At 39.0% G+C, this 20,969-nt stretch overlaps 1 protein-coding gene across 2 annotated transcripts in view; it reads right to left on the bottom strand.

The window, feature by feature from the left end:
- pi4kaa (phosphatidylinositol 4-kinase, catalytic, alpha a) overlaps nucleotides 1–20,525 on the bottom strand; it is a 21,075-nt gene extending 550 nt beyond the window's left edge. The window contains exons 1-54 of one of the 2 annotated variants that reach the window (XM_030148711.1): nucleotides 20,336–20,525; nucleotides 18,230–18,346; nucleotides 18,011–18,104; nucleotides 17,820–17,908; nucleotides 17,663–17,735; nucleotides 17,313–17,575; nucleotides 17,153–17,219; nucleotides 16,931–17,079; nucleotides 16,762–16,827; nucleotides 16,580–16,676; nucleotides 16,300–16,491; nucleotides 16,113–16,213; nucleotides 14,754–14,883; nucleotides 14,543–14,672; nucleotides 14,349–14,444; nucleotides 14,076–14,259; nucleotides 13,887–13,987; nucleotides 13,586–13,754; nucleotides 13,228–13,278; nucleotides 12,620–12,728; nucleotides 12,357–12,493; nucleotides 12,131–12,264; nucleotides 11,954–12,036; nucleotides 11,804–11,874; nucleotides 11,575–11,699; nucleotides 11,393–11,474; nucleotides 11,069–11,152; nucleotides 10,820–10,909; nucleotides 10,602–10,721; nucleotides 10,181–10,273; nucleotides 9,933–10,089; nucleotides 9,684–9,811; nucleotides 9,434–9,592; nucleotides 9,152–9,303; nucleotides 8,908–9,015; nucleotides 7,989–8,209; nucleotides 6,892–7,047; nucleotides 6,724–6,803; nucleotides 6,030–6,229; nucleotides 5,826–5,913; nucleotides 5,550–5,717; nucleotides 5,378–5,431; nucleotides 5,140–5,260; nucleotides 4,628–4,757; nucleotides 4,412–4,482; nucleotides 3,792–3,864; nucleotides 3,492–3,672; nucleotides 3,290–3,394; nucleotides 3,058–3,183; nucleotides 2,776–2,896; nucleotides 2,379–2,538; nucleotides 2,081–2,170; nucleotides 1,609–1,692; nucleotides 1–1,511 (exon numbers count right to left, since the gene is read on the bottom strand). The exon at nucleotides 1–1,511 is cut by the window's left edge and continues 550 nt beyond it. In XM_030148711.1, the coding sequence (XP_030004571.1) occupies nucleotides 1,460–1,511; nucleotides 1,609–1,692; nucleotides 2,081–2,170; nucleotides 2,379–2,538; nucleotides 2,776–2,896; nucleotides 3,058–3,183; nucleotides 3,290–3,394; nucleotides 3,492–3,672; nucleotides 3,792–3,864; nucleotides 4,412–4,482; nucleotides 4,628–4,757; nucleotides 5,140–5,260; nucleotides 5,378–5,431; nucleotides 5,550–5,717; nucleotides 5,826–5,913; nucleotides 6,030–6,229; nucleotides 6,724–6,803; nucleotides 6,892–7,047; nucleotides 7,989–8,209; nucleotides 8,908–9,015; nucleotides 9,152–9,303; nucleotides 9,434–9,592; nucleotides 9,684–9,811; nucleotides 9,933–10,089; nucleotides 10,181–10,273; nucleotides 10,602–10,721; nucleotides 10,820–10,909; nucleotides 11,069–11,152; nucleotides 11,393–11,474; nucleotides 11,575–11,699; nucleotides 11,804–11,874; nucleotides 11,954–12,036; nucleotides 12,131–12,264; nucleotides 12,357–12,493; nucleotides 12,620–12,728; nucleotides 13,228–13,278; nucleotides 13,586–13,754; nucleotides 13,887–13,987; nucleotides 14,076–14,259; nucleotides 14,349–14,444; nucleotides 14,543–14,672; nucleotides 14,754–14,883; nucleotides 16,113–16,213; nucleotides 16,300–16,491; nucleotides 16,580–16,676; nucleotides 16,762–16,827; nucleotides 16,931–17,079; nucleotides 17,153–17,219; nucleotides 17,313–17,575; nucleotides 17,663–17,735; nucleotides 17,820–17,908; nucleotides 18,011–18,104; nucleotides 18,230–18,346; nucleotides 20,336–20,482 (6,429 nt within the window). In that variant the 5' untranslated portion in view covers nucleotides 20,483–20,525 and the 3' untranslated portion in view covers nucleotides 1–1,459. The remainder of the gene's footprint in view (nucleotides 1,512–1,608; nucleotides 1,693–2,080; nucleotides 2,171–2,378; nucleotides 2,539–2,775; nucleotides 2,897–3,057; nucleotides 3,184–3,289; nucleotides 3,395–3,491; nucleotides 3,673–3,791; nucleotides 3,865–4,411; nucleotides 4,483–4,627; nucleotides 4,758–5,139; nucleotides 5,261–5,377; nucleotides 5,432–5,549; nucleotides 5,718–5,825; nucleotides 5,914–6,029; nucleotides 6,230–6,723; nucleotides 6,804–6,891; nucleotides 7,048–7,988; nucleotides 8,210–8,907; nucleotides 9,016–9,151; nucleotides 9,304–9,433; nucleotides 9,593–9,683; nucleotides 9,812–9,932; nucleotides 10,090–10,180; nucleotides 10,274–10,601; nucleotides 10,722–10,819; nucleotides 10,910–11,068; nucleotides 11,153–11,392; nucleotides 11,475–11,574; nucleotides 11,700–11,803; nucleotides 11,875–11,953; nucleotides 12,037–12,130; nucleotides 12,265–12,356; nucleotides 12,494–12,619; nucleotides 12,729–13,227; nucleotides 13,279–13,585; nucleotides 13,755–13,886; nucleotides 13,988–14,075; nucleotides 14,260–14,348; nucleotides 14,445–14,542; nucleotides 14,673–14,753; nucleotides 14,884–16,112; nucleotides 16,214–16,299; nucleotides 16,492–16,579; nucleotides 16,677–16,761; nucleotides 16,828–16,930; nucleotides 17,080–17,152; nucleotides 17,220–17,312; nucleotides 17,576–17,662; nucleotides 17,736–17,819; nucleotides 17,909–18,010; nucleotides 18,105–18,229; nucleotides 18,347–20,335) is intronic. The other variant, XM_030148712.1, reaches the window with a different exon arrangement.
- Nucleotides 20,526–20,969: the final 444 nt, after the last annotated feature.

Below are 20,969 nucleotides of genomic sequence, written 5' to 3'. Positions count from 1 at the left end.
AGTGACAACAGCACAAATACATTTAAATGGCTTTGTCAAAAACCGATCAGAGCAACAACAACCAGTTCAAGTCTCTATGTATAAGCCATTAAACAATATACTGCATTTTGTATGTTTAAATACTGTACTTCACTCCCAAAAAAAGTACATACAGTAAGTTATAGCTGCAACGGGAAAAACACACACACACACACACACATACACACACACACACACACACACAGATGGGGATGGATGGAAGTTAGAACAACTCCAAGTCGTTGAACACAGCTACACACAAATACAGTATCATAATACATGAATATATTGCATAAGGTTAGGGTTTTTTTGTCAAGTATTACTACAGCTGTGTGTGTACCAAGGGTAGGAGAAATGGCTTATTCGGTTTAATCATCTGCATCATTAACAGCGAGATCATCGAACAAAACCGAAGTTCAATTTAACTCAAATACTCCGAGCACAAAGAGGAATGTTTAAAACAGGATTATACGCACAGTTCAGTAAAGGGTTCGCACACATTTAAGACTACAGCTACACAGGGCAAAAAAATATTTGTCTCTACTTAGAAACATGCAGGATGTGATGTAGCTCCACTCCACCCTGTTAACCTACAGTATATATCACCTAAAAGCTGTCAGGGTGACGTGTGACATGATTGGCTTTGAGAATTAGCGTCAAAGTAGCACAGATAAATGTTCCTAAAATCTTATAATACATATGTTATTCATGTACAGCCTTTATTTCTAAGGAAATCATAGATCAATAGGTGATCTTGATGTGATTCTACAGCAAATACTACAGCATAATTATGACTGATATACCTCTACATTCTACAGACTATTGTTGGATTAATGCTGATTGAATCCTGCTGTGAGTTTTGATCTATTTCATGACACTACCTTATGTATTAAATCAAAAATATTGCAATTCGACTGATCTGTTCATCAAATCACAGACTCCATTTAAACACTAGATAAAGGCAGGTAAAGCCGATGAAATACTGTGATCTATAAAGTGCATTAAAGTGGATAACAGCATTAAAACAAATTGATACCCATGATGATAACACCTGCTTTAACAGACACTATAAATATGGCTCCCTTTGTCTTCCCCTAGTGTGACACTGGATACGTGTTTGTAACAAATAACAGTATCAAGAAGAAAATACTTAAAGGGTGAGTCAAATACCTGTTTTAGAGAAAGTAACTGTTTCTTGCTTTCGCAACAGATAAAGGTTCAAACTGAGCTGCACAGTGTAAAATCTGACAGTGAATGCTAAATAAAACTGAACAATAAGGGTCAAAGTGCCTCGTCGTCATCTGTCTCAAGGGAGCATCCTGATAAACCCCGCTGACTGAGACGTTTACAGTTACATCCACTGCTTCCATTCAAATCATCCAAAGGGAGCTTTGCATTGCTTGTGTGGAGTCGCCTGTCCTGGGTGTGCAGTAGAAGAGCTTCAATAAGGAATTTGGTTCTGATAATACTGTAGCATGTCGTACGTTTTGCTCCTGTTGAAAATAAGATCATGAAAATCGATTAATATAAACTCTGTCAGCAAGTTCAAAACAATAGGGCAAACATTTAACTTCACAAGATTTTTCTCACCTGCTACTGAGGAAACAGCTCTGGATGACTTTGATCATGAAAGCTGCTGCTTCTTTCTCACTCATTTGGGGATTAAATCGTCCTCTGATGATAAGAAAACATAATATTTAAGCTCCAAAATGAAAACTTAAGTAAAGAGCCATAAAAAAGGTACTATCACTGAGGAAAGGCAGAGCTGGGAGACAATTCTCTGAGTTTATCACAGTGAGCAATGCTTCAATGCTACAGTTAGCTTTTGGCCTTCTGTAAATACAGACATTTTGACATATTAAGCTTTAAAATGGCTCAGTTTAATCATGAGCATTTGGACAAACAAAATATGTTCCGTTCATCTGAAAAGGCCCACGGAAGATTATTTTCACACGTGTTTTTTTGTGTAGTTTTGGTCTCTTGCTGAAAGTTTGTGGTTCTATCACATTTATAGTTTTCCTTCATTTAGTGGTTTACACTTTAGACGTCCTACTGTACTTACTTAAGGAGCTTAATGGTTTGTCCTCTGAAGCATGGTAGTCCGGTGTCCAGCATTAGTGTCACTAAGGAAACCACTGCATCCATGTAGGGTCTGAAAAATGAGAACAGAAGCAACAAATGAATTAATAATAAACATATTAGTGGTGGTGGATGTCTGGAAGTTCTCTGTATGGAAACTGTGATCACACCTCCTTTTCCTTCACATCTCCCACATATAGTAAACAACCCTTGGATATATATTGGAGCAGGTGTTTTATTTCCTCAACATGTGTCTATTTTTCTTTTTTGCTGTTTCTTACCGTACGGCCAGGTATCCTCTGACACACATCTCCATGAACCATTTGAAAGGTGTGGCCTCCATCTTCCCTCCCATGATCATCACCATCTCGTCTGTGAGCTTGATGTCGGGCTCCCAGCCCAAGTTACCACCAGGAGAGCTCTCAAACATGAAACCAAAGTCTGGAGAAGATACATGAATACGAATTATCAACAATGCGACACAGAAATCATCTCTACAGTCACACATGCCTTGATGAAGACATAATTCTCCATACAATGTGTATTTCATCATATATAACTGGACCAATTAAACATGATTTTTACTTAAGAAAACAAGAGTAACAACTTCTCTGTAACACACTCGGTACATGGCACTTCAGAACATATGTTCCTGAGGCCCATGTTCATGTACTGTACCTATGTGGATGAGGTGGCCTTTGCTGTCTAACATGATGTTGCCGTTGTGTCTGTCTTTGATCTGCAGCAGGAACAGCAGAAGGCTGTAGGCGGCCATACTGCGGATGAAGTTATACCGAGCCTGAGAAAAGGACAAACCCATGTCAGCAGAGACTAAATACATACTGATATCATAATTTGTTCATACATGAACACAGACATTTGACTACAGCTAATTATGTTTCTACATCTGCACAAATTTTAGCAGATGTAAGTGTACAACTAAGATTTAAACCTCCACACCTTTTGGAAAGCCAGAGTGGATTCATCTCCGTACTGGTTACGGAAGTAATCGTACATCCCAAAGTCTGTCTGTCTGCCAAGCTGGTCACGAGACTTACAGTCAGGAATGCACTCGATCACACCACACTGAGGAAAAGAAGGGACTTTTAATGGAAGCTAACATAAAAACTATAAAACTGTCTAACAATATTGTTTTAAAAACAGTTTGGAGTGAATGGACACAAGGTTTTACCCCTGGTGCAGTGGCAACAACTCTATATGGGAAGACAAAAAGATCCAGGCCAACCAGCTGGAAGATATTCTTAAAAAGTCCAATGATCTGCAGAGCGAGCATATCCTAAAGGGGAGATGGAAAAATTAAATGATTATTCTTCCACAAATGTCACAAATGTTCTGTTTAATGTGAGCAGTTTAATGGTCAGTGATCTTCTTACCTGTCTACAGTCATCTCCCACTTTAAAGATGGCGGCCTGCCAGCAAACTCTGCGTGATCCGTCTGGATTCTCCTCGCCGTCTTCCAGAGAGTCAGAGGGGCAACGGAGCCCTTCCCTCTCCAGTTCACTCACACCGCAGCGCTTCACTTTGAACTTGGCCAGATAGGGTGCTTTGGCAGCACTGTGATGAAACAGATCATATTCAGTTGAGCTCAACACAGAGGATGGCGTATATAATGAGATCTAACTCATCAGGACAACAGAGCTCTGTATGAAGTGTGATTGAACATCTGTGGCTACCTCTGCATGGGTGTTCCAGACTTGTAGTCGATATCCAACACTATGGCCTCAGGGTTACTAGGTAGGTAGCAGCCTGTGAACATCAATATTGCATTCTTTATGTAGTAGGACGATAATAGCAAAACTCACATACTAACATTTCAGTAAACTCAACTGCCAACTAATTTATTGTTTTCAAAATGAGAATATTTGATTATAAGTACCAATCTTAAAGAATTGTAATCCACAGTAAAATGTTGTTGCATTAAAGAACCCATTTCCTTGTCTTTGTTGTTCACTGACTCAACTGGAAAGGTGTAAAGTGTTCACTGGTGTGGAAATGCCATCTATTTTAACAGTGGATGACCAATGGATTACCATTTTCAGGTGATCTTTCCCCATTTCCAAGGGAAAAACACTGTAGTAGGTTTACGATGTGAAAACAGACAGGTTTGGCCACAGGTTGCTTTGATGTTTTGAGTTTTTAGCCTTCACTCAAAAGTTAAACTACCACTAATTCAGCAGTGACGGAAATGCTCCCCTGATCTGTGTACAAGATGTATACATTTATATAAGACTCTAACCAGTAACTAGGTAACATGTACTGTAAACGAGTGGTATGGCTCCTTAGGAAGTATTACCTGGCTGGACTTTAATATCAGACAGAGCTTTTAGACAGGCCCTTTTTCTCTCCTCTCCCTTTGGAACAGGCCTGAAAAATAAAAAGACAAAATAAAAAAAGTGCCCATTCACATATCCTTGCTTCTGACAGTCAAGATATTAATGAGTGATGAATATGAGAGAACAAAACCTGCCCCTGATGAGAAGGTTTTGTTCACCTCTGCCACTGAATTTACTTGATAATTGCAGACACGTTGGTGATCTTGTTGAAGAAGTCAAACTCTCTTTGGTAAAAGTCTTTAGCTGGACCCGACAGAGACCCAGTGATCTCCTCAACCATCTGCTCCAGTAGCTCGCCAATGTCAGCTACACAGATAGATTCAACAGGAAAGAAAGGAGTGATTACATCAATCTGATTAGGTGCAGTAGGAGGTTTTCAAACTAGTAAAAACAGAACAATTATAATAAGAGAAGTATGCTTCCAAAATGTAACATAGATCAGTCATCAATTAACTGCTGGGAAATGATACTAACTGAACTAATTTCATGTGATAGTAAATTTCTGAACTCACTGCATGTTTATGCCTCATTCATAGATCAGTTAAAAATCTGTTATAAATGAACCTTTTCAGAGAAACAGAATTTTTGCTTTAAACTGAAAGTTATGGAGTTTGCTCTCAATCTCTGGGATCATTCTGACTGACACCCCCATTCCACATGCTTCCCAAGCAGTAGTGTCTCTACTCACGGTCCTTTTGGTGTCCCTCCTCATCCATGAAAATGTTGGTCTTCATGTTCCAGATAAACTGGTGGGCAAGGAGCTGAGACTTTTGGGCTGCCCACAGGATGTACTCTCTCACATAACCCATCTGAGCAGAATACATTATCAGGTCAATACACCTGTTCTGTCCTCTCCTGTTTCCTTTACTCTCGTTTTGGTCACCTGATGCATATTTGCATTGTGCAATAATAGCAGAATCATTTACCTTATCATACCGCAGAGCCTGCACAATCTGAGGAATGTAGAACAGGATAGCATCCTAAACAAACAAACAAACAAAAAAAAAAAAAAAAAAAAAAAAAAAGAAACTGAGTCCAGAACTAAATCCATCTGCATTATTGCCTGGATGCAAAAGTCTGAAAGTTTGTGTGACTTACAGGAGGAAAAGAGCGCAGCACCTTCACCCCATACTGAGCAGTGAGAGGATGAGGAGGGTACATACTGCTGAAGTAGGACAGGCCGGTGGGAGGGTCCGCAGGGGCCCAACACAAGATATGGCTCAGCTCAGGAGAGTCTGCATCAATAGTGTGCCAAGTCACCAGGAACTAGGCAATAAAATAGGAAAACCATACTTATTTGCTCACAGGACTACAGTGAAAAAACAATAATCTCCAAACCTCATTGTCTGAACTGTCATGATGACGTGAACTGACCTTGACAGCTTCAGGTACATCACTGACTGCACCAGGGTCCAGTCTCACCAACCTGGTCACTTCAGCAACAATAGCCTCATTCTTAAACCTGGCAAGTAGATTAAAAAAAAGATAAAAAATAAAGCTATAAGTAAATGATCATAAATGGCATTATTTGGTATCTAAAGAGGCATTTTGGCCTGCCATTCGTTGAACAAAAAGTACCTTGTTGGTAACTGCATAGCCAGGTAAGGTGCGATACTCCAGGCCAGGTTGACATTGTCCTTCCACTGTTTCTCAGTCAGACTGATGTATTTGGACCTCCAGTTGGCGATACTGGTCTCCACTGACTGCTCTGTGGCAATGGTGAGCTCTTGAGTGGAAAGGGGGTTGTACCACGTTGTTAACCGTTCAATCTCACTGGCCTGGGAAGACAAAATAGAAGAGGTAAAAGGAAGAAGGTCAGTCTCTCATGCTGAAATTCCTCCATGTTAAAGTGAAATACATAGTGCATGATTTCTGTCACTAGGGGGTCATTCAATAAAAACAGTAAAAACAAAATGTGTGAAATGTTTGGATCATGGGAGATACGGTTTTCACTTCAACTCCTCATGAAAATCTAAAACTGAAGGGACAGAAATCAAGTTAACAAGCAAGATAATGAATTGAAGTTTTATTCACAATACAATTTAGTGACATACATTCATGTTATTTTATTTCATTCTAATGAAATATCCATTGTTGACATTAGTAAAGGGGCCACTGACAGTGAAAAAAATTACATATTTCTCTGAAATTCTAAGACTTTTGGAAACACTGAATATAATCTAAGAACAATGATAAAACTGTGTGAAATACCCACGGTAGAGATCAAAGTAAAGAATGGTTTGTGCAAAGATAATCCTTTGTAAGATCTTACCAATAAGGCCAGTAGCAGGGTCCTGCGTTTCATGTAGTACTTGTGAAGCTGCGTCCCTCTGTTACTCTTCTTAGACGTGCCTAGAAGGAGAATTGGAGTCGTAGTGTGAGTCAGTTTGTCTGTTATTCTGGGCTTCGTTCTTATTTACACAATGAATGTAAGTGGTACCTGATTTTTTAGATGTAGTGGACATGCCACTGGACAGCGGGTATGTATTAATCCATCCCTGGCCGCTCTGCTGTGAGCGAGCGCTGGAGTCAATATTGCTCCTGAGGTCTGCAGCGTTCATCACTGACAGACTGTTTAATGATGGATCCTGATTGTCTGCATGCATAAGAACAGATTCAGTAAAAGACAGACACAAACACACACAGCTGTTGTGTTGGATGGTCTGCATGTCTAGATTTACAACTAACTTCAAATAAAGGTGTATTTTACTTTAAAGCATTACATTTTACAGTCTTAAAAAAGAGATTCTATACACACATACATTTCATTTTACATACTATGTCTTCTAAACAGTGTAAAACTTCACTACGTGAGTGATGATGAAGAGGTTTCTGAAGAGAGAGATGAGCTGTATCAGTTAGTTCCCTGCTGTTGTGATGGTCATGCAGGTAAATCCAGCAGGATTTATATGATGGTAGAAGTTGCCAAGAACCACTGATGCCGGCTCAGATTGTTTTTACTGTGCAGGGGGACAAGATGTAGATTAATCTGGTTCAGCATCTGCGGTTAGAGGACTCGTCTACCTAAAGCGAACTGATGTGCATGGGAATGAGACCCTGTCTTTTTCGAGAACATCTGGAATGAGGAGGGGAGGACTTTCTGGGGGAAAGAATAAACATTTTTCATTTTGAAGTTTCATCTTTGATACCAAATTGATAAATTGGGGGGAGGGGCAGACGGGTGGGCTGACATGATGAAAAGTCATGCATCTTAACGCAATTGACGAACTTGCGCTTTTCCTCACAGCTGCTCAACATTTAGGATAAACACGGATTAAGTATTAAAGACGGAAATGTAAAGAAAATTTGCAGAAGGTGAAATAGAAACAGAGTAAAAACGGACAAAATACAATGGATCATAAGATAACCATGAAGAAAAGTTAAGAAAAAAAGATGTGAAAGTATAAAAAGTTGGGTCTGAACCATAGATACCAGGATCTATCAGCAGCATCGTGAGGAGAGTCAGCGTCAAATTTGTCACGCGTAAAAGCATGCCCCTGCTGCAGTGCAGTCTGAGCTCCACCACTTTAGGCTTACTTAAGATAGATATTGGAGAAGTGCTGGACACAATAAGCGATCCGAATATCCCGGCAGAGAGCGTGCTCGGGGCAGGGGTAGTACCAAGCTCACCAGGTGGAACCAAGTGACACGCTGCCAGATACTTCTTGTCAGACAGGATGCTGGCGTAGAAACGAATGATAATGCTGATGTCCTCACGGAGCCGCTTGTCACCTTGGGTCGGAAACTTTGGAGATATGCTGGACACAGATACAGAGAGTTATAAAAAATATGATACAGTGGTACAATACTATTGTTTTAAAGGTTTGTCATGGTGGATTTGAATTAGCTTATTTACTGACAGTCAAGTTTGTGTGGAGTCTTTTCTGTGCTGATTACTGCTGCTAACTCCACTTCTCAGCTAAGAACTGCCTCCACAATCTACATTAATGATGATACCACCTTACACTGATTTCTGTATAGAGGACTCAGGTCAGATTTTCTGCAAAAATCCTTAGTCTCTTTTATGGTGTGTGCAACATTGCTGAGGCCATATTGTTAAATTAGATTAGATTAGATTAGAAATAACAACAACGAACTACTCCTACCCACAAAACAGACTGTAAGACAGGCTTAATGTAAACCCTACAGAACATGTGAATCTTGCAAATATATGATAAATTTTGTACAACTAATTCAACTTCATAAAAAAAAAATAGTGGATTTAAACTTGGTACTATTTTATTTTATAATATTTTAAAAGATATATTTTGGTTTTGGATGACTGTTCGGACAAATTCTGATGGGCTTTTACCGTATTTTCAGAGATTTTTTTGAGGCGCAAATTAATAATGAAAATATCTGTTCCATTTAATAAACAATTATGGTTTTCTCCATTCCCCAATAAAACTGTATTTTTTTTTTTTTAGGTTTAAACATCCACAGCAGTACAACTCACCTGAAGTAATCAAAAGCAGTGGAATAGATCTTCTCCCGGAGTACATTTCTTACAGTAGCGTTGGTCAAAACATCCGAGTGAAGCAGAGCCAGACCCAGAGTCAACAACCTTCAACACAAACAGATATTTATAGAACAGACATATTGTACATATTTTTGCTATTTCTCAGCTTATTTTGAAGACCACTGAAGTAGATTCAAAGGTAAGATATCCGATTAGACTATATCAAAATTATGTGTATAACCTGAAGCGTGGTCCGATGGCAGCTACATGGCGGTTGAGACTACTTTGAGCCCCACCGACATTGAGAGAGAGGGAGCGTTGAAGCAAACTGCCAAAAATCTCCACTTGATCTGCACTGGAGTACTTAGCGATCTCAAATCTCTGGACAAGAAACTGTAGGAAAGGTGGCAGAAAAAAAAAGCAATTAGCAGAAGGAGGAGAAGATTAATAGAAAGAAGTCAAGTCCAAAGTAAAATAAATACTTTTGATGAGTAAAGTGTCTCATAAATACATAGAATCTGACCTCGATCCATATATGGTGAGGGGTGACATCTGGAGGGCAGGGAATCGGCTGACTTTCCTCTGATGCAGCCAGAGGATCAGCCTCAACCTGAGCATCTGAGAACAAGCCCATTTTCAACTCCACAGTCATCTGCCAAGCTCCCGCCATCTCTCGCATAAACTAAGTGAAGAGAGAATAGAGGTGGTGTTATTCACAAACTAAAATGATACAAGGACAAACAAGTCAAAATGGTTATACAGATCTTAGGTACCGGGACTTCTATTCCAGCACGGGCCGCCAGCAGCCATTCCCAGCAAGCAATCGCTGTTTCCATGCCATGCTCTGTAAACATCTTGAGCGGAGACCAGCAGAGGTGGTGCAGGAGCTGAGGATCACAATCTAGAGAAGACACAAATACATAGAAAAAAATACATTTTGCAAACAGTAAGAAAATACAGATAAAAGACGCTTGTTTAATAAAGATCAAGATCACACAACAAAAGCACAGTGAAAGTCAAACCTTTAGTACTGATGAGCAACGCTGCCAGTTTGAACATGGCCTCAGTGAATGCCTCAGGTTGTGCAGAGTCCAGAGCCTCTCCCATCTGTTTGATCATCAGTCGGCTCAGATCTGACTGCCCTCGAACTGCCTGGGCAAAGTGGATCATACCCGAAACCTACAGACAAAAGAGTTATACATGTAAGTAGAGGAAAGATATTTGATATAACTTTTACGGAGAGGAGTGACAAGTACAATGATGATTTTACCTCTCCAGCATATCTGTTCCTGAGGTTAAGGGATGCCATGAAGTTAGAGTAGTCCTTCTTTACGCAGGCAGGTCTCTCTGTCAGCTGAGTGGACTAATGTTGAAAGTTAAAAGATAAACCACTGAATAAATCATGTAAACTGGAGTTATAAATGTCAAAAGGTTCCAACATGGAATGAAAATGATTACATGTGGTGTCCCACAAGGCTCCATATATGAGCCTCTACTGTTCCTGGTCTATATCAATAATTTCAGCCTGACTTCATTTAAATTACTACCAACATAGAATTTTGTCAAAAACATTTTAATATTAAAAGGAAAAAATGACAGTTCAGCTATAATGTTTAAGCTACGCCATACAGACAAAGCTACCATCAAATGTATATTAACGCATGTATATTAAGTGTCAGTTTATCACCCACCCCCAGAGTAGTGCTTTGCCTGTTGTAACCAGCAAAGTGCAGTATGCTTTCAGTAGCCATGGCCAGGCCTGTGTGCTGAGAGAGACCTGACACCCAATTCTGATGTTTGTTCAGATACTCCTGCAAAATGATCACACAAAGTACAGTTAAAATAATATAAAGGCCACAGTACTAAGATTTTTAGTGTTTCTGTTTGAGGCATTCTCCGAATATGTCACCTGTAGATGTGATTTAGTCACAGATGGGGCCCATTTCATTGCCTCTTTAAGGATCTCTCCACAGCGAGCTGCAAAATCCTTCACTATGCTCTGAAATCATGCATACAATTGCATATTTCAATTGTAATAACTCTCATAATCCTAACTCTACACATTTCCATCACACATAAATTTTAGATAAACGTCTAGACACTCATTTTGGAACAGCTGAGTAAGTAAAATGACAAATAGTAGTGAATAAAACATTACCTCTCTGGCTTCATACGTATCTGGGACAGTGATCCTGTATGGTGTATCTGGGATGTCATAATATGGTTGGTCTTTGTGAATGTCCTGCAATAGAGCATAAATATGAAGACTTTACACACATTTGACTACCTTAAATTAATGGCAAAAAACAATTATTATCAAGTTTTCAAAAATAATAAAATAATAATTATGTAGTAAAGGCCCTGAAGCTGGGAATACATACTGTATATACGTATGTATACAATAACTGTTTACTGAAATTTATGGAGCTTGAAGGGAAAAACTGAAATACATTTATTAATAGTCTAATAAATGATCACTTACTGCACTGAGCGAAAGGGAGAGTGTCTGTAGGATGTCCAGCATAGTCTTCAGCACACGCCCACTCCATAACAAGTGAGGGAAACTAAGGAGAAAGAGATGAGTGATGTCAGTAATGAGCATACACATGTATGTTATGTATTCATGTATTTTTTTGATTGCATTAGTAAGTCTCTTATTCTCACGTTTCGGCAAGGCCAGACAAATACTTGTCAGCCACTCTCCGGATCCTCTTGTGAATGTGGTTGAAGTTGACCAAGAGAAACTGAGCATGGCGCTCTAGCTCCTCCTCATGAGCTTTGGTTTTTGCCTGAAGTGTCACATTTTATGAAGATTTAGATCAAAACAGTGTATAATGATACACAGGGTCAAGAAACAGATGTAAGTTCTTGTCAAATGAAATATCCGTCTTACTTTCTCAGCCATCATTTGTAGAAAGACCTCGAAAACCTTGTCGCTAACAGCAATCACACACTGCATCATACCTACAGACATTTTATGTTACTAAACATAATAAAGAAACAAGCACTTTTTAAGATGTTGTGTCTTTTCCATTTTTCATACCAGACTTATCCTTCTGTATTGCCCTGTCTTCAAAATATCGAAACATGACCTGAAAGCGATCAGAGTCCAGAGAGTGCAGCATCCTAACACATGAAAAGAAAATTACATTCAACTTAAAACCTCTTCAGACAGACAGTCAAAGAATCTAAAATGCATTTACACCAAATGTCGGCATACCTCATGTATTCTAATCTGTAAACAGACAGCAGATATGTGGACATGGCAAAGTCCAGTTTGTTGATGAGAGCAGCCACCTCTGGAGGGGGATCGAGCAGGTTGATGATAGTACTACGCAGGTCATTCAACTCAGCCTGAAATTGAACAATATTACAAACCATGAACTGGTGCTGAAAGGTTTACTGTACATTTGTGTCTATGCTTGACGATGAATGTGTTTCCATACTGGGGTAACTGTGTCATTCTTCAGTGCGGAGTTGTACTGCAGCTCAGAGCGTAAAGGTTCTCCACTGGGAAATGTGAGCAGCGGTGATTTGGTCGCTATTTCACAAACTCCTTCATACCATTCTTCTGGCCACAGACCTGAGGGTGTCAGCAAAACCAAGTATGGTACGTTAGACTATTTTAAAATTAGGTACACATTAAATAACACAAAGCTTCGTACTTTCCATTTAAGCGCTGATGTAAAAATGTGTAATTAACCTCTACCTGAGCCCTCCACAGCAAATCCCATGACCACAGAGTAGAGCCAGAAGTCCCTAAAGAGCTTCTGCAGCCTTGGCTTTGCTTCTTTGATTGGTGGCAGCCTCTTAGTCAGCTAAGAGCAGAAGAACAGGAAGAATAGACCTCAGTAATTAATGTGGCTATTTTCCCAAGAAAAAAGGATAAAAAGGATACATCTGCCAGTGTGTTGTTATATTATTATAACGGTTCCAGGCATGAAGCTGGTTCTTAAAGTTGCACTGAAACTGCATACATTTATTAGCTATCTAACCTACAAGTTGGTATTAGCATATCATTTTACCTGAAAATTTAACAGTCAGACTAAATGTGTTTTTTAAAAGCAAGAAAATTAAAAAGACATGAGCAGGAAGGTTAAAATGAGACTGTCAGTATGTCACCAACATGACTGAATTGTGACAGTACTGATTTATGCAAAAATGAAATGATTCATTCTACTGATTCATTCATCTGCTTCAGTGGAGAATTCATGTAAAGATGGGTGTCAAAATATACAAAATACAACATTTTCAGTTAAGTTTCAGATGAAGCCTGATTAATAATCAAAGTACAGAAACCACTGCGATAAAGCTTACCACTGCAATGACGGGAATTAGGACACCAAGGTTTCCAGCACTGCTCGATGCCTGGAGACACAAAGGAACAGAGTAGGACTGAATTAGTTCACTGTGTTGTTCTAGGCATGTTGTTACAGGTTACAGATGAGAGGATAAAATAACCCAGGACAAATACCAGGGCAGTGAAGTCTACTCCTGTGATGTAAGATTTCATAGTTGTGGAAGGTTATTATTAAGGCTGCATTAATGTTGTATTTTCAGGGACAATAATGCTGTTGTATTGCCACAGAAAAAAACAGTGATTAAATGACTATTTGTCAGATAAAATGTACTCTAAGTTATTTATATTAGCAGTTGTTTTACATTTGTGTCATACCTTGAGGGCTGGGCCTTTGTCCGAAGCCCTCTCACTAGCTCTCTTCCCCTCTAAGCCCAGTTGAACAAAAAGTTCCAGCAGGTTCACCAGGAGTTCGTCCACCATATGCTCAGCCTGGAGATTTGCTGCTATGTTACCCAGAGCATTTATCACAGCCAGAGAACAGTGTCTGAAAAGAAATGATGCAAGACTATTTGAATAACATGGGCATAAAAACTTTGAGTGCACTTTGGCAATGTGTGTAAACGTGTACTCTTGCATTCTCATATGTAATTGTGCTGCTTTTAGTAAGGTTGGTCACCTATATCCATGGTCCTTGTAGTCTTTAGTGGAGTAAACCATGGAGCTTGCCTTGACACTGATCTGCTGGAACAAATTCCACACTTCCTGGTAGATATATTGCTGTGGTAAAAGAAAAAGAATCAATAGTTTTTCCAGATAATATGTTTTTTAAATCAACAATACAATAGCATAAGGTTTGAACACTTACATTGCCTGTGATGACCATGCAGCCAAGCTGGTCTATGATGAGAACATCAAGCTGGGAGGGAGGTTGGCAGAATTTCTGCTGTAGGATCTGAAGGATGGGCTCCATTACTCTGGGAGTGTCCCGTAAAGCCACAGCAATATGACCCAAAGCCCTGATGGTGTGGTCTGGGATCAAGTGGGCATCCCTGGGCAGAGAAGCCACACATGTAAATCCTCTCAAAATAAGACTTATTCTATTCCCACCAAAGTTGATATAAAAAGATACTTGACTTACTTATCATTCTCCTGGTAGATGTAGAGACGGTTAGAAAGACTTGCAAGAAAAGCTTCTACAATGACATTATCCATTGTCAGTCCTGCCTTGAGGCACCTGGAGAGGAACAGAACAGGAGAGATTGGACAGTAAATACTGTGGCGACATGATTGTAGGTACTTGTTCAGTCCAAGTGTGTATATAAGTGAATTTACCTGCAGATGTTATCAATAGAGATGTCCCGCAGCTGTTCATACATGGAGGGCTGGCTCTTCTTGCTTGGGTGGGTGCTGAGGGTTGACTGGGAATGTTCATTTGTCACATGGATTTTTATCTCACCGCCACCTTAAAAAGGCAGGATTTGATTAGAAAACATGGACATAAATGTCTATTAAACACTTCAACTGTTGGCTGTTGCTTTGTTACCTGCAGAGTACTGGCTGTGGTATTTATACAGCTTCACCAAAACAGGAGAGGGAACCACCAGGAAGTCTCTCAGCGACATAGTGACAGAGTGGGCAACCACAGGAAAACGCTCACATAGACGACCCAAACCCTGAACACACACACACAGAAGTGGATCTGAGTTAAAAACCACTTTTAAAAAAAAAAAAACAATTACTATATCTGAATGTCAGACTTAACAGAGTGAAAAATGCTATTTCTCGCTCTATAAATCACATATATCAAAATCAATATTGTTATTCAATTCATCATCAAAACATTTGACCGAATACGTGATTGCAAAACAATACCAAATGCAGCTCTACATTAAATAAATATCAGGTAAAATGTAAAATTTGACCTGGTTATTGTGCATTCAATTGTATACTGTTGTTTAGAATTACCAAAATGAATGTTTCAACAAACTTAAACTGTTAGTAATATAAAGTCCACATACCAATAAAATAACACATCTGAAATATCTTTGATATAATATTTAACATTTTCCCACAGTCCTTTTTCACATTACACATTTTTCCTTGTCATAGCAGGAACAAAATGTTACACAATGCATTGGTTCCTTTGAAACATCCCAGTAAACCCTGCTAACTCTACATATTAGTGGAAGTGGAATGCAGTCTCTAATTAACACTACTTTTATATATGAGATGTTAAAATCACATAAAATAATAGCTGTTTATATTATATCCCTCAAATCATAAAGAAAATATAAATGATATTAGAGATCTGTCAAATTTGTCACTTTTTTGGCAAATGTTACATGCTCTTTTTTACTTGTGTTTTCTACATATATATATATATTTTTTTATCTTGTTACATCTTTTACATCTTGTTGTATCATTTTTGCTCTGTTGCATATTTAACGACTATGGCCTCTCCTCTACATTTCACATGATTTTGCAGAGGTCAACCTTTACAAACTCTTGAAAAGAACACTTTTTGTCTTTTGTTGCTATATATTTCCCTCCGCTAACTGGTGACACCTCCAGGACTTATTTTGAATTCTGAACCTAAGTTTGGGAAACACATCGAGACAGATCTGTATGTGTGTTTGCTTAATATTACATATGAGCCAGAAGGCAGTTATCTTAGCTTTTCAGTACAGATCCCAACATGTGACTGCAACCCCATATTGTTGCTACATTTGTTTGTGGACTAATTAACAATCAAGATGATGTAGTTAGGTGTTTCCCTGCTTTAGTCTTCATTCTAATCTACCATGATTATCCACCGGCTCTGGGTATATATAAAGCATGCAGACATGAAAATGTTACAAATGCTAATGTTTCACAATGTCAAGCAAAACAAGCCACCTATTACCTGTAAGCAGCAAATAAGAAGGGGCATGTGAGCGATGATGACTTTACTGGATGTCTTCGACTGCAACTTTTCCGACAGCTTGGTGCAAAGGTTTTCAGCTCCTGGTGGAGAAAGACAAAACAGATGATGAAAAAAAGAAGAGTACATAACTTTCAGTCAAGTAAAGACATATAAACCAAAGTCATACCCTGTTCCTCAGTCACTGCCCACACCATGAGGTCCACACAGGCAGCGTTGGCCTGACAGCGCAGTTTGAGCGGGCTCAGTTCACTCTGCAGGTACTCAACATCATGTAGGATCCTCTGCAGCTCAGACTGGCTGCTGCTGAACTGCTCCAGGACAAAGTCATGAATCTCCTTTACAAAGTCAGTCTGAAGGTCTGACGAGCACAGAAATTACAGTTATTAATAATGCAAATATTGGGATGAACTGGTTGATAAAAAGAAGTAGAGGAGAAAAAGACTTGCCTTTTAAGTTGTAAAGGGTGTCTCTTAGCATTTTAAATATGGCTACATATAGAGGATCACTGAACGTTTTGTAGTACAGATGAATACCAGGATTCAACTGAAAAAAACCCCCAGAAAAGTTAAAACAATATGAAGTGTCTACAAAGACCATAGAGGTATCTGAGTGATCACCAGAGTCATACCTCAAGTAGTTCTGTCAAAATGTCATCGAGTGATTTTAAAAATGATTCAGAAACAAGCTGCTCCACCTGAGAAAACAAAGACACTAAATTTCACTTATTGTCCTCCATAACTATATTATGAGATCTGCCTTTTTCACAAATTATCTGTTGTGAAGGTGTGGTTACTGACCATATGCAGGAGCTGTCTAAGCATATCAAGTGGGACATGAAACTCCCCAGCACTGCTTCCAGTGAAAAGAGGGGAAACAGAGAAACTGGAGCTGATGGTGGAGAAGTAGTAATCAGGGTCCACTGCACTGCCATCAGGGAGGTATGAGCCTAGGGAGGAAAGGTTTAAGGTTTAGCAAGTTCTAAAGCATTTAACCTTAAGAACATCTTTAAAGTTACCTACCCTCAAAGTACTGTGCAGAGGGATCAGCTGGTGAGCTGGGAGTAAGACCTGTTCTCTCTGGACTGGCCTAGAAAAGTTCATAAAAGAAGTGTTTATGATAATATTGTGCCTTTTATTTGATCTCCATCTCCAAGATCTCCATCTAGTAAATTATTACTACCTGCTGTGACACACTGGTCAAGGAGGACCCTTTACGCTTTAGTGTGTCTCCCTGACACACAGTTAGCAAAGAGCTTGGAAGGATTGAACGGAAGTCGTTGAAGGACCGCCGATGTGCAGCATCACTGTCATCCCCAGCAGACAGCAAAGGAGCAACAGGTCGAGGAAACAGTTTGGATAATAAAGGCTCGTCAGTGTTACTGTACCGGCCAAAAGCACGAGCCACACCAAGCAGGGTCGGTACAGTGTACCTACACAGGTATTCTGCCAGACAAAAGAATAAGAAGGTTGTGTTTTAATTATAATACAAAAATGAAGCATACAGATGAAGAAAGCGTGTTACTTTGATACCTTTATCATGACCTTCAGGATTCTTGCAGATATCTTGCAACACCTGCATGATTTCCATGACTGCTTCCAGGATCTAATGAAGACAAAATCATCACAATTCATTCACCCATTTCAGCAAGATCCAGCTGAACTTGATCACTTGAGTGCAAACACATGCCTGTCCTCGTAAAGTCTCATCACTTTGTGCAACATCTGACAGTAGTGTTACAAGACAAAAGGTGAAGTTCTCCGCAACAGGAAGAGTCTCTGTGAAACAGGAGGATAAAGAACACAAATACAATACTCTGCATTTTGAGAATCAAATGTGGCATTCCTAAGATGATGAAGTTTTCACAAGTGTAACTTTACCCTGTCCTTTGCGTTGGGAGCTTTCCTCAATCCACTGAACTTTAGGAAGGCCTTTAAGCAGCCCAAGAAGGTAGGGAACAATGGCATCTTTGTGCTACAGCAGAGGAATTTAAAAGTATGTAAGTATTAGAAAATGTGGGCTGTAGGTTTCCCCTGCTGTTACAACACACTGTCCTTTCACACTGCACAGAACACTATGTAAGGAGGTGCAATCCTTACCTGAAGATTTGATTCAACTAGAAAAATACCAAGTGCAATGACAGCATCTCTCCTTCTTTCATCCAGCTGGAAGACTCCTCTGAAATCCACAGGGCACATGCATTGTAACTTCTGGACCTGCAGAAGGACAGCACATGGATCACTGCTGACAGTATTTTTTTGAAAGCAGTTGCTACACCATGTGGTTTAACAGGCACAATATTCATATCCAGTTCCATCCGAGATAGTGATTTTTTTTTCTGCCTAAACGTGTTTTAGGAATCAAGCCAAAAAAGCCCTTCCATGGGAATTGATTGACCTAATACTAAAGGGCCAGGCTTAATTTCAGAGAGGGATTAATAACCAGCTACACAGAGAGTGAATGAACCGTTACTAGATATAGAGGATCTTGGAGTCACATTTAGAATGGAAAATTAAGGTTGGAAGTAAAAGAAAGGTACACATTTGTTAAATCTGCCAGTGCAAAACCCATTCTTACCACTCTTATCAGTACATACATGATAGTGCTGCACAATTAAGGGAAATTATCATGAAAAATGCATAGATTATATGAACATTTACATTGTTTGTGTTTTTCAGCTATTTTGCATTTTCTACATAGTCCAATCTTTCCATACACATGACAGGGCTTTAAACTCAAACTTATTCAATTATATAAAACATACAAATAAAAATGTTTCACTTAGTTGTACACTAAAGCTTTGCCTGCTCAGCTTCAAATAAATGCAATATAATGTTGGAACATAGCCAATAACATTTTTTACACAAATCAAATTTTCAAACAATTCAACAGACCATTATGTTTTAAACTGCACTAAAGGTTAAGAACACGAGAAGGGGAAGTGGCTGTACAAACACTGAAGCCTGTGTGCTGCAGCACAGGTTTATGGTTGATCCTTCAAACCTCAGTTATAAAGCACCTATTCACACACAGCACATTTTAAAAGGCCATGAATATTGTGGTAAAAAATACCAGAATCAAACCAGATTATACACCAGTTCGGTCACAAATCATACATACACTGCAATCACACACAAACTGTTCCTCCTACACAGTAACAGAGCTTTGTGTTATTGCTACCACACTTCTTTCATCATAAGATATACTTCCTGTCTCAGTGAAACATTTCCCTCTTTTGAATCTCAGTGTTTGACTTTGTGAACCACTTTTCAATGGCTGTTTATACAGAATAGTGAAATGGAGTTTTAGGGTAAATTCAATGAATTACAATTTAGTAGCTTCGCATCAAGTGTTTGGCAACATTAAACCTCATTCGAGCATTAGTTTGAAATCTGTTCTTACAGGGATAACATTCATTATCTCTGATGGGACCTGTTTAATACTTGTCCTTACCTGCTTAAAGCTACCACGAGTTATTTAAACTGGGCATCATCATTATAATCATTTATTTCCCTAACACTAGTGAATGCTGCTGTCTGCCACATTAACACATGACTGTCACCAAGTTACAAACACACATGTTGATAAACTCCATATCACCTCTGTCAAATATTGAACAATCTCAGCTGATAGGCCTACACTGTAATGTGTTTGAGCTGCAAAGGGGATGCGTAAATCTTATGATGACACATGATTTTTTCAGAACTATACATACAAATGTAACAAACCCTACAGGTATACTGGGTTCTGTATGAGTTGACAAGAAACAACATGCAAAGTATCCATTAAATGGCACTCTTTTCAGTGTTACATATGTATGATAGGTACCGATACAAGAAGCTACAGGGAACATAAATTCGACTGGTTATTGATGTAAAAAGCTGGCATGTTAAGGTAGGAGAATGTGAGGGCTTTTTAGAGGAAGTCTGGCTTTAACGTTAGCCTGGGATTAGTTACATGGTAATAACAGCTAGCGTTAGCCGACATTAGCTACTACAGAAGTCTGTTAGGAAGGAACCCACTGTCGACTTCAAATACCTAAATAAAACGGTACAGTATATCCTGGGATACTGAAAGACATATGTGATGTGTTTCAAGCTTAAGATTCAGAGAACATCAGTAGACAGGCGAAGTTACAGACGGGCCTAAGTGTCAAAGACTCTTGACAGGTATTAGCTTGGAACTGTCGCTAGCTTTAACATTACCTTTTCTATCGGTGCCTGCCGATGAGCTGCCAACGACCGAGCCAAAGACAAGACTGTATTAAAATAAAATCCTCTGCTCCCCCCTCCATTTACAGACATTTGAAGATGCTTAAATTCCTCTAAACAAACACAAGCATCTTCTTTCATTTGCCCGAAGACAACTGACAACTACGGCAAGCGCAAGGTCCAAACAGTGCAAAGCAAGGTCACAAGGCAAAATGCGAGGAAGCAAAAACCCGCCCATTATGATAATACATGATTTATAGACCCTATTATGTAATAGGGTGCATATTTTAATTATCTAAGATAAGGTAAATGTATATACTATGTATTCATTTGACTTTAAGTATGTGAATCTATATTACACTATTACCTATGCTAGTAGCTCTTATAATGTCTTTTTTTGTTTGTTTGTTTTTTTTGTTATACAGAATACAGTGGAAATATAAAAAATACAATACAATATTAATATAACAACATGAACAGAACAGAACATAGCCAGGGGACAAAATATGCAGGTAGAAATAAAACATCAGTTTTTGCAAAGATCATAAGTGTTTACATAGAACAAGGGTTTTGATAGTTTTTTAATTTTCAGAATATTGAATACTTGAAATATATTGAGTATGCTCAA

This window comes from Sphaeramia orbicularis, chromosome 12 (genome assembly GCF_902148855.1).
Source record: "Sphaeramia orbicularis chromosome 12, fSphaOr1.1, whole genome shotgun sequence".
Taxonomy (NCBI): Eukaryota; Metazoa; Chordata; class Actinopteri; order Kurtiformes; family Apogonidae; genus Sphaeramia; species Sphaeramia orbicularis.
This window is presented reverse-complemented; position numbering and strand designations above follow the sequence as displayed.